Source organism: Hippopotamus amphibius, chromosome 3 (genome assembly GCF_030028045.1).
Source record: "Hippopotamus amphibius kiboko isolate mHipAmp2 chromosome 3, mHipAmp2.hap2, whole genome shotgun sequence".
Lineage (NCBI taxonomy): Eukaryota > Metazoa > Chordata > Mammalia > Artiodactyla > Hippopotamidae > Hippopotamus > Hippopotamus amphibius.
Genome location: NC_080188.1, coordinates 140,876,979 through 140,889,419, shown reverse-complemented (window position 1 = coordinate 140,889,419; position 12,441 = coordinate 140,876,979). Strand labels below are relative to the sequence as shown.

The 12,441-nt window shown below is 35.0% G+C and overlaps 1 protein-coding gene across 4 annotated transcripts in view; it reads right to left on the bottom strand.

The window, feature by feature from the left end:
• Positions 1-12,441, bottom strand: part of FIRRM (FIGNL1 interacting regulator of recombination and mitosis) — a 39,981-nt gene that overhangs the window by 12,809 nt on the left and 14,731 nt on the right. For all 4 annotated transcript variants that reach the window (XM_057725687.1, XM_057725689.1, XM_057725688.1 and 1 more), the window contains 8 exons: positions 9,850-9,930; positions 8,377-8,441; positions 5,329-5,477; positions 4,927-5,056; positions 3,658-3,844; positions 2,729-2,811; positions 2,319-2,370; positions 968-1,057 (listed from right to left, as the gene is read on the bottom strand). In XM_057725687.1, coding sequence (XP_057581670.1) covers positions 968-1,057; positions 2,319-2,370; positions 2,729-2,811; positions 3,658-3,844; positions 4,927-5,056; positions 5,329-5,477; positions 8,377-8,441; positions 9,850-9,930 — 837 coding nt within the window. The remainder of the gene's footprint in view (positions 1-967; positions 1,058-2,318; positions 2,371-2,728; positions 2,812-3,657; positions 3,845-4,926; positions 5,057-5,328; positions 5,478-8,376; positions 8,442-9,849; positions 9,931-12,441) is intronic.

Here is a 12,441-nt window from a genome sequence, read left to right as displayed (position 1 = left end):
ACAGGTTTAGGTCCCAGAACCTGTGTTTTTTAAAAAGCTCCTATAGGAGCTCCAAAGTGACTAGTCCAAGGGACTGCGCCAGGCTACACAGGTTCCTGTAACCGGAGAATCTCCCCTGTCACAGCAGAGCTTGTTTTCCTCACAGCAGCAAACAACTAAGACTCATCATATTTTCAATTTTCCCCAAAAAAGTTCAACTTATTTACTTAAAAAAGAAAAAAAGATACCATTATCATTAAGAGCATAACATTCTAGTTCTTCAAAATAAGTTAAAAGGGGCAGGGGATACAGAACCATTTCATTTCAAGTATCTTAAATGTATGAGAAACAAGGAGAAAGAAGCCAGAATGACTATCTGTAACTTGCAGCAAAGACATTTACAAGGACTCTCTCCTTGATCAAACTTAGGTCAACCTCTTCTTAGCCCTCTTCTCAAGTAGCCTTTGACCCCGGGCTTGTGCCCATCTTTTCTGGGCCTGCATCATTCATTTTAGTAAGAATCGTGCTAAGTCAATTTGGAAAGAATCCCTCACCCTTGGTATCTGATCACCCTGGTCTGTGTTCAGCAAGAATCTTGTCGAGCCAGAATCACCCGCTTACCCCTGATGTTTCATCTTAGTAATTTTTACCCACTGACCCCCACCCTAATCCTTGACTTTAGATCCACAGCAGTCTATGCTATATTCAGAATTCAGCCCAGTTCTATACTGAAGTCTCTTTTCTCCTACTGCAACAGCTCCAAATAAATCTTTTTTTATCACTCTATGTATAGCTCTGGCTTTTCTTTAACATCAAAATCTAAACCCATCTAAAAGCAATAAGCAAAGCAATCAATACATTAAAAATGTATGTTCAGATCATGTCAACATTTAAATGTAGAACAAATGGGAGTGAAAAAGCCTTTAAAAGTATCTGAATCCAATCTTCAGCAGCTGCTCAAGGACAGGGACAAAGATGATATCCTTGCCTGCTGGGGTGGAGCCATGAAGAAGAAGAGGCGCCTCAACAGTATGGATAGGTTGCTGAGCTGATAACATTCTCCGGGGCAGGATTTTATCTGGGAAAAGACAGGAGAGAGAGGCGAGATTGGCTGACTTAAACCCATAGCTTTTACAAGCTTTTATATGCCAAAATATTAACAGCAGCTCTTTCTGGGAAATTACATGGGTAATTTTAATTTTGAATTTAGAGCTTTTCTTTATTTAATTTTTTCTCTTCCATGAACCTAGATTATGTTTATGAGAAAACAATTGTGATATTATGCTTAAAAACAATATTTGGGAATTTCTAATTACCATTTTGATTATAACTTGTATGTTAATTCCCCTACTCAAAGATAATTCATGGAATTTTTCTAGATCTAAGCACAAAAGTGCAGAGGTAAATATAACTCTATAAGATGGGAGCTTCATTAAAAGATTTTATAAATTCCTATCATGTACTAGGACAGCTTTTATTTAAAGGAGATATGACACATAACATAAAAATCACTCTGTTTTGTGCAGATGTGTTGAGGATTCAGTAAAGTGGGTAAGCCCTCCAGACCATTAGCATGGAGACAGAGATGTCAGCTATCTGGTTATCATACACTTCACTGGATTTAGTCTACAAAATCCCTATAAGGTAAACCAAGAAATGTATGACACAATAACTCTACTAAAGAGAAAAGACACATGGACTCACATAAGATCTTTATCAAAGGCCAGGGACAAAAAACAAAACAAACAGGTCATGACTATCTTATATGTAACATAAACATCTTGGAATTTAAAAGCAAAAAAAGGTCAACAATGAAAAGATTAACATGAGTCGTCATTAAATAATTTTCTCCTTGTATCCATTCACAAAGCATTACTTCTTTTCCCAAAAGGCATCGATCACTATCACATTTAGTCCCTCTCAGAAAGATACAACAAAATCAAGAGTCAGACTAAGTCATCAGAGAAGGAGGTAGGGATGGGGGGTGGGGGTCGGGGTGGGGAGGGAGCTAAACATTAAAGTAAACAGTCAACATTAAAGCTAACTCCTATTTTCTACTTTGCCTTCAATGTTAAATTTATCCCCAGTCCACCTAGTCTTTCCTTCCCAGAACAATCAATGAAACTCCATAAAATTTTGAAAATATGAGACAATTTCCCCAGTGTTACACTCTTTCTAGTCTATCTTTCTCAATAGCATCAGCATTAATGCAGAGTAAAGAAAATGTCACAATAATTTAGCTACCATGCTATTTCTCTTTTGATATTCACCTTAAGATATCATATCTCCAAAGGAAGTGCATGGAAAGTGGGTGTTTGAGGCCTTCTAATTCTACTCACCAGATGAGCCACTATGGTGACATGGTGGGCACAAAGTTCAGCAGTCCCATATCTGTGATTTAAAGAGAAAGCAATCTTCATACAATTATTTACACAATTATTCAGAAAAGCAAGGAGAATGAACTTCCATAAAGCACTAAATATCCTAAACCGCAGTTATTCTATGGCCAAGCAATACCATAATATACAAAACTACCTAAGCAACAGGTTCTATTGACTTGAATCCAAGACAGGAAAAGAGGAAATTCGGTCTCTAATTTAGTGCTATGATATGAAATCAAACCATTTTGGGGGGCTGTTAAAGGATTATCAAGACAGAATTTTTCTATATACTTACAAGTATAAAGTCACTTACTGTCAATCACTACTATAAATCAACCCAAAAATCAAAACAAGTAAGTATGTTGTACCGAGCAAGGAAGCACCATGCGTCCATAGCTAGCAAAGAGGTGATCATACTAGCACTAAGCACAGCATTCAACAGAGCAGTGTCCTAATGAAAAACGAAAAGTTACGGTAAATTATCATTAATATTTCTCAAAGTAAAACAAAATACTATCACAGTCCAAAAAACAACACATCCTCAATAGGAAAGCTCTACTTTCTAGTATCTGAGAGAACCTATGCTGCTACCCCCTCAACATTTATTGAGCATCTACTACATGTTAAGCATTGTGCTGGCCTATGGAGATTCAAAAGTGGTTTTCAATGTAGTAACTCAATCACTAGGCTTCATAAAAATTCTCTATGTAGGCTGAAATCTTTAAAACGATATATACAATACACACACCTATACTTTTGTTTCTGCCTGAAGCTATTCAAATATAATATTTAATATGTGCTGAATATTACCCATTGTATAGTATCTTAAATGATACTGGTCCTTATGTAAATGCTAAGAATATTTTTCCTAGATTTTTTTCAACATCTTTTCAAATCCAATTCCACTAAAAAAAGGTCCACATTAAGCCTAGGATCTATCTATAGGAGACTTGGTACTACATACTACTAGTTACTTCCCCTTTTCTTTTTATGCAAATGAATTAGGTGAAATCCTACCCGTTTCTCCTCTTCTCACACGTCTTTCTATACCTTCCCACTTAAAATGTTTTCTCAAATATTTTAGCTAAATATTACATCTGAATACTATAGGACTCTAGGATTACCATTTCCTAGGACCCAACTGAATTAAAGGGTAAAATGTGCATGCTGAGGGAATGACACTCAAAAATAAATACACATTTTCTATCCCTACACTTTCTTCTGTATCTGAATCACAATTCAATAAAGAGAAAGCAAAAGTGTAACCTCAGCTTAGTCCAGCAAGTCACACACTTACCAGTTCAGGGAACACTGAGGGATGAAGGGAAGCAATAAAAGCACACAGATGAACGCAAACATGCTGATACAAGGTGACGGCTACCTCGGCCTGCCCTTTACCCTGTACTCCCTGTAAGCGAACAGGGAGAGAGAGTTCACCAGAACACTGCTCAAAGCTGGAGAAAATGGCTTTGAGTAGAGACACCCTGCAGGGAAATTGAGAACATTGAACCCAAAATTATTAACATTTCACAATTAGCGGGTGTAATAATATGACATACGGAGGGTTATTTTAGCAAAGCCAAATGTCTCAAGATGTATATATCAGCAACACTTTCCAGTATGTGTGAATACGTATTCGTAAAAATAAAATATAGTTAGAGAAATCCCTTTAGGAGAAGAATTTTCCTATATATCTTTTATCACTTACCCAGTGTTTATCATAATTTAGAACTACACAAAGTCTAAGACAAAATTCATCAAGGAACTTGAAACTTCAATAGCTAAACTAGGTATCATATATAAAATAGAAAACAGGTATTATCATTCAGACAGGTAGGGGTCATTTTAAGATTTAAATGGTTTAAGAATTCTTCACAGAAGATTTAAATAAATTAAAAATAGGCAAAATATAATAGGTAAAGAAGACAAAGCTTGAGTACAAGGTAGCTAGGAATCACCAGCCTGACAGAAGCAAGGTATAGGTGTAGAAAAGGAGTGAAAGGATAGGTAGCAAAAGTAGATGATGACAACAGAATGGGTGGGTTTTAAATGCAAAGCTGAGGAGCTGGGACATCATGCTTTAGTTACTGAGCAGGAGAACGGGAAGCTCAGAGCTGGGGCGTAGGGAGACTAACCTGGTAGCGGTACACTGGATGCCACTAAAGGAAAGGATAAAAAAAACTAGAGCACAACAATAACTCAGGGAGTAAGAAATTAGAGCCTGGTGTTGGCACGGAGGATGAATACGAGTAACATTTCCCTGGAGATATCTCACAGTGTCTAAGCTTCTATTTATCAGAGCTCATTTTTAAATGTTACTAACTACATCTACTCTACTATACTCAACGTTTATGACACTATTAGGCAATACCTGTCAAAAGAGTGAACAAAATTAAATTATTTTCAGTGCCTACCATAGATTTATATATTTTATATTTTTATTAAGTACCAATATGCATGAGGTGTACCCAGTAACTAAAGAACTTAATTTCAAGGTCATTGCAAACAACAGGGCATTCTGAACCATTTTAATGTGACTGGATATCAACATCACCACGTTTGCTACCTGGTTGTAGCTTCGGAGACCTCACTCTCTGTGCACCACAGGGTCTGCACATCCTCAGGCCGAGAGGGCAGCTCATCCATGATGACAACCAGCAGTAGACACTGTGGGAACTGTAGTTCACATGGTAGCTCTTAAGGTGGTAAAAACACATTAAATTACAACAAATTGGTGAAAACATACTCTACATATTTTCACCAGAAATCTGATTGTAATATATTAAAAAATTAGAGGAATAATTTTTAAAAATCAGAAATATGTTCTAAGAAAAGAAAGTAAAAGAAATTTTAAATGAAATTTTGAAAACTTAAAAACAGGATTACTAAATAAGGGAAAATTACCCTGTCTCTAACATGTCATAGTTAATAAGAGATGATTTAACATTAAATCTGTTTTGAAGCTTACCTAATTTACTGTCCAAAACCACTTCCACAAAAGGTGGGAATGTGAGAAGCTGACTGATAAGTGGATCCAGTGTAACCAGGAAAGCACCTGCTATTTCTTCCTGTTGTGCTTTAGAAATTCCGGCAGCATACAGGCTTGGAGGAAACTTACTGGGAAGGGAAAGGGAAAACTCATTCATTAACAGCTATCTTCTAATTTTAGGTAGAGGCAAGTACTGATGTTCTTCTAGCAATTAAAATATATTTAAAAATTAAGTAGCATATGTTTCATAAAACAAAATTCAAAGTACTGTATTGATACCATAATTGTATAAAGAACCTCTAAATTAAATAACATGGCTATAATTCTACAAAATTAAAAGTTGATAATTTTAGACAAAATGTTATTGTTTTGATGTGTTTTAATACATTGTTGACAATAATATTCATAAAAGATACTGTAAAATATAAATCAAATAACAAGTAAAAACATGTAAAAAAGATATTTCTGATAAATTCTGGGGTAATTACTTCTATTGAAAGCTGTTTTAAATAGGTAGAATGCTGAATTTACTATGAATTAATGCTCAGTTTCTCAGAAACAAGAGCTTTATAAGAACAAACTGTATACTAACACTGAAGGATGATACAAAGACTTTCATGGAAAATGTCTCAGTAACTGGGGTTTAACTAAACTTCAATCAAAACCTACGTGAAATAAGATATGTATTCAGTATTTTTCGCCATGTCATTTTAACTGTGGCAAACTTGACAGTACATGAGAAAACCCTGTCTAGCAGGGGATGACAGCATTTAAAACACTTGAGGCCTTTGTAGTGTGACAGAAGAAGCACCAGTCTGTCAATTACTAATTACGTGACTTCAGTTCATTCATTTGACCTCCCTGAGCTTCAGTTTCTTCACTTGTAACGCTGATTCAGAGTTCGATCAAATGATAAATTTTTAAATTTATTTGACAAATGTTTATTAAGTGCCTATATATATGCTATGTACCTTTCTAGGAGTGCATGATATAGCAGTAAACAGAATATACAACGTCACTGCTTTTACAGAGCGTACAATCTAATGAAGGGGAGAAGTTAACAAGTAAGTAAATACACAATACAGTAGATGTTAATAAGTGCTACAGAGAAAAAATAAAACAAGGTAAGGTAGACAGGAAATTCCACTGAATTTCTATTTGAAATTCTATTGAATTCTGTTTGAATATGAGTCATTTGAGAGTCTGTGCAGAGAAGACACATGATCTCACTTATGTTTTATCACTCACTTCGGCTACTGTATAGAGAACAAACCAGAGCAAGGCAGTAGATAAGACGGTCTTTTGTAAAAATGCAGGCAAGAAAATAATAGTGGATGGGACTGAATGGTAGCAGTTCAGGTGGTGAGAAGTGGTTGGATTCTGTATATATATGCTGCATATACACATTTATACTAACAGAATTTGCTAATGGACCAGATGAGGGGTATGAGAACAAGAGAAACATCAAAGACGACAGCAAGGTTTTTTGGCCTGATCAATTTGAAGAAGCAAATACAACTGAAATGAGGAAACTACAAGAGAAGCAGATTTTGGGGGTTGGAAGATGGGGTGGGGGGAGGAATAGATGAAATGGGTTGGAATTAAGAGTTTGGTTTGGGTTTATTTAAGTGTAGATGTCCTGCTTGGCAGTTAGACATTAAAGGGGGAGAGACAAATTTAAAGTCTTGAGACTAAATGACCATAGAGAAGAGAGGAGAGGCCTGAAGACCGAGTGCTGGGGCACACCCAACTTAAAGTAGCTGGAGAGATGAGGAGGAACCTTCTGAGGAGGGAGAGGTGTCCTGGAAGCCAACAGAAGAAAGAGTCCAAACGAAAGGTTAAGTGCTGTTGACAGGTTATGTAAGATGAGGCCTAAAACTGCCCACTAGATGTAGCAACATGAAGTCACTGAGGACCTTGACAAGAGTTGTAACAGGTGAAGTAGTGGAATGGAAAGCCTGACTGGAGTAGGTTCAAAAAAGATAGTAGAGACAGTGGTATAGACAGCTCTTTCCAGGAGTTTTGTTGTAAACAGATGCAGAAAAAATGGGAAGACATTTATTTGGAGGAGGATGTAGAGTCAAGAGATTTTGTTTTATATTGTTCTTAAGATGGGAAAAATAACAGCATGTTGGTACATTCATGAGAATGACCCAGAAGGCAGGGAAGATTGATGATGCAAGAGAGAAAAGGAACAACTGCTAGAGTGAGGTCCCTGAGCATGTGAGAGAGGGTGAAATCCAGAGCAGAAATAGAGGCTGGCCTTCGATAGGCACACAGACAGTTCACTCATGGGAACAAGGAAATATATGGGCCTAGATACAGACGGAATAGTTCATGTGTCAGAAAGAGAATATGGAAGCTCTCTTTCACTTGCTTCCATTTTTCTCAGTGACACACAGAGTGAGGACATTAATTGACAATGAGAAATGGGGAGGTGGTGCTGCAGATTTAGGATGTTTGAAGAGGGAGAGGTGTGAAAAGTTGTCTGGGAGACTAAACAGATGAAGGAGATGTAAGAGGGTTGCTGATGAATGAGGTGACAGAGTCTTTTAGTCTCAAATCAAGGGCTCTTCTGAGGTTACTATCAATTTTAGATGTCATTCAGCCCTATCGAAATTATGATACCCTTTCTGTAACTTACTTTTTTTCTGACACGGAGTCAACTACTACTTGACTTAAATCTCACAGAAGTAAAATAAAAATTAAGAAAGATAAACAGTATGCTGATTCAAAATACATACATGTATATATAACCTCTTTTTGCCTTTGGTATTTATCATCATACCAATTACTCACTACTTGGGTATAAAGTACTAGCTACAAATATAAAAATAAGTAAAACTCATATAGAACCTATTCCTTAAAAGCTTCCATCTCCATTAATTTTAAGCAAGCAGATAAAAATTCACTAAAACATTAAGAAAAAATTACCCTGATATTTTATTTTTAAATGATATACACTAAGCGTTTGCATGGCTCCAATGGCTCTATTACATTTCAATGGTCACTTAGCATTCTTCTTACCTGTGTATCTGAAGGTAAAGCTGGTGCAATGTACAGCAAGAATCAGAGAGGAAAGGAAGAAATTCCTAAAAATAAAGCAACTCTATTCACTCTTTGCACACAATGTGCTTTGCTAATACATATCCTCTTATCAAAGGCATGCAAAATAAAATCAAATCCTGGATGTGCTACATACGGGAAAACAAGGGGATGAGGCTAAGCACCTAAAATCCTTCACTGCTAAAACTATCAACACAACTACAATTAGGAGCTATCATTTACTGACCACCTCCAAGTGCTCAGTGGACATACAGTGACTTTATGTACATTATTTTAGTCCTCTCAAAACTTTTATGACATATTATTGTCCCTATTTCATAGACTAGAAAGCTGAAGCAAAGGTATCGAGTAAGCTGAGTCACATAGCTAAAAACCAACAGGGCTGGGATTCAAGTACAGTCATGACTGCTCTATCCAGTATGGTTATGCTATCTCTTAGAATGTCAAAGAAATAGTTTTAATTGTATTATAGGATATAGAAAACAAGCTGATAATTATCTTAAAAATTTAAATTCCCCTGAAAGCAAATAACTGATTTAAAAATGGTATAATTAGGCACAATTTTGCCTCCTACAACACCAGCAAATATCAGATGGGTAACTACCTAACAAGTATCACTGGTGCCAGGACCCTCCCACCATGTACCTCTGCCACTGAAATACACACCCTGAGAGCTGCAGGGAACCCAGTGTTAGAGCAGCCAACTACGGTAAGTGGCGGTGGCCCAGAAGAATGAACTCGAACAGCAACAGGATGGTGATGTGTCTTAGAAGTCAGTGTGCCCGCCAGGGAATTCTGACTAATAAACAGTCATCAGAGACCCTTATCTTTTCCTCAAAAAGGGCGAAGACAAGGTCAAAAACAAATTCAACATGGACAAAAGTTTTTTTTTAATTAGTAATATTTATTATTAATGGTATTTCTTTCATTGGCTGCTATAAGTATTCTCTGCTCTTCTTTCCAAATAATCTGCCTTGACAACTTATCTATTCTATTCACATATTTTCAGCAATCACTATGCTATCCTGATGACTCCCAAATATGCAGGTCTTCTTAAAATTATCACATAGTTTGAACATTTAAACTTTAACAACCTAATTTAGAAATAATTTATAAACAGTATTTAAAGGAAAATTGAATTATCTTCTGAAAACTGATCTGTGCTTATAGAAATAATTTTGTTTATGCATACAGAAATAAGTTTTTCAGAAAACTGAATAAAACTAATAACAATATGATGGTAGCAACTTAAATGCTATAACAGATGCTCAATATTTAACAATTAACAATATTAAACCAAAAACCCTGCAAAATACACTCTTGACAAAATAACTTCAAAAAGATTCTCTTTTTGGCAAGAATAATAAAAACAAGATAACTTACAATGTATTATAGATTACACATTCATGCATTATTAAAAAACATAAGCCTTACCTTGGTATAGTGCAAAAGGGAGTTAGCAAAGAAACGACACAATTTGAGTGTTTTCTGAAATAATCTGTAGTCAGCATTATCCTGTTCCAAAAAAATGAAATAAAGCACAATAAATAGGAAAAGAATATGAAATTAGCTAAGCTTGTTAATGAGACATTTTCTAAAAAAGATCTCTGTGTAAACATTTTCCATAAAAAATTCTTCTCTGAATTGTTAGAAGCAATACACACACCAAATGATGATAAAGGTATTTCAGAAAATTAAACTCTACATTCCCGAAAAGAGATTTTAATCTTTAACAGCAAAAAAGGTGATCATTTTTGATTGATCTGAAAGTGAAAGAAACTTTAATACCTTATTGTTCTTTGCTATACGGGGATCAGTAGATGGGCAAAAGAAAAAGGTCTTACAAACAAATGAAAGAATGAGATAGAAAAGAAAACAGGTCAAAGATAAGAGAACACAGTTCACAGAAAATACAAACTGCCAAAAACTAATACTGAAAAACTCCAAATTACAACCTAATTACATATCTTCTGAAGGGGGAGGGGAGAGGACTATTTGATTAGCAAAGATTTAAAAAACTGATAATATCCCAGAGTTGATGAGGAAGTAGAATAATAAACTATTTTAACATTCATGGGAGCATAAAATAATACACTCTGCATTATTATTAAAAGCTAGAGTGTTAAAACTCCTTAACCCAGTTGCAATCCCACTTTTGCAAATATATCCTCTAGAAACACCAGCACAGTTATGCAATGCAATCTTTCTTACAGAATGAAAATTGAAATGAACCCAGTATCCATCAAGTGGAGAATGGTTAAATAAATTCAAGGTATATTCATAAACTGTAGTAGCATAGAGTTATTAAAAGGAATTAGGTAGATATACCTTCCTGAATATAGAAAGCCCTAAGACATATTAACATTACACATGTTGCAAAACAATATGTATAATATAATCCTCTTACTATTTTTAAATGTATGTTATGTGTTAATATTACCTCCCTAAACAACCCTCCCGCACCAAAATAAATCAGAATCTTACCTGTGGTTCTCTGTAGCAGATGAAAGTAGGATTTCACTGTCCGTGTTAGATATTTGTGTAATGTATGAGGGTTTTCTGAGCACGTATTACATTTGTAAATTAATGAAACACTGGGTAATGCCAAGATATCTATGTGTATGCAGTGGACAGTGGAGTCACCCTGCCTGGATTGAAATCCTGGCCTTACCACAACCTCTGCATGATCCTGGGAAAGTTACCAAGCCTCTCTGTGAGGTTGCAACATGGCTTACACTAAGGTTACTGTGAGGTTTAAATAGTGTCTGATACTTAGGCAACTTAGCTTAATAAATATTGGTTATGTCATCCAAATCTGCAATATACACTACAATCCAAAAAGCTTTAAATTAGTCCCCTAAAATTAAGTCAGATACATTATTATCTTTAATTTGGAGAAAAATTTCAAATGAAATTTTTATATAACGTTAACTATGTTCATATGTGATTTTTATAACTTTGTTAACCGTCTATGTTCAATCTCTTTCCAAAAGTATATAAAAACCTTAATTAAACCAGTCAAAATGGAACTGAATGATCCACTAATTGAGCATGACCCTTCATTTTGACCTTTTATAAAAATATTTGGAAATAGTCAATTTTCCTCAGCAAAAATAAGTTAGATGAAAATTCACCTCTTTGATAATTATGAACAGGAACTCTCTTATACACTGCTATGGAAATGTAAAAGGACAGAGATTAAAAATGAAATCTGTACTGACCTTATAATAAAAAATTTTATTTGGTTTAGATGTCATATCACAAGAAATCGCTCTTGACTTCATGATTGAGTTCCTACCTTTACTCCCATAGGCCAACCCCCAATTCTCCAAAGATCACACTATTCTATACTTATCTGCTTATTTGACTTCCAACCTAGACTATAAGCTGTTGAAGGCAGAAAAATGTGACTAACTTAGCACCCAATACATTTTCTGGCACAGAATAAGGACCCTGGAAATACTTGTTGAATGAATAAACGATGACACACAACTTACCATGTTTGCCTACTTTAAATTTTTCTTTCTCATACAATTTCCATTGTACAAGATTTGGTTGAAGACTCTAGCTTTACTTCATTACTAAGTAGCATACTAATTAAATCTAGAGCTCTGATTTTCACATTTTCAAAAAGCAATCTTCACATTTTCCCACTTTGATTTACTCAACTGTTTAAATCAGAAAGCTTGCATCTGAATACCAACAAAAGGAGAGTGGGGATATAGACAAGAAAGACCATTTTTAATGTTTCAAAATAATGAGTATCCAGTCTTCCTTTCTTTAAATAAAACAAGAAAAATACTGATAAAATCTAAATGTAGTGAGCAATATATCTAAGTGTAGGTAATCGATATAAAAGTATGAGTTTATTTTCTGAATATAATCTTCTATAAGCATTATATGAACAGTAGGAATTACAGTGCAAATTAAATTTATATCTAAAAGCCTTACAAATAAATTTCCCTATCTTTATAGATAAACTATCATTATTGGTGGCTAAAAAGCTTCTTACAAAGTCTAATACAA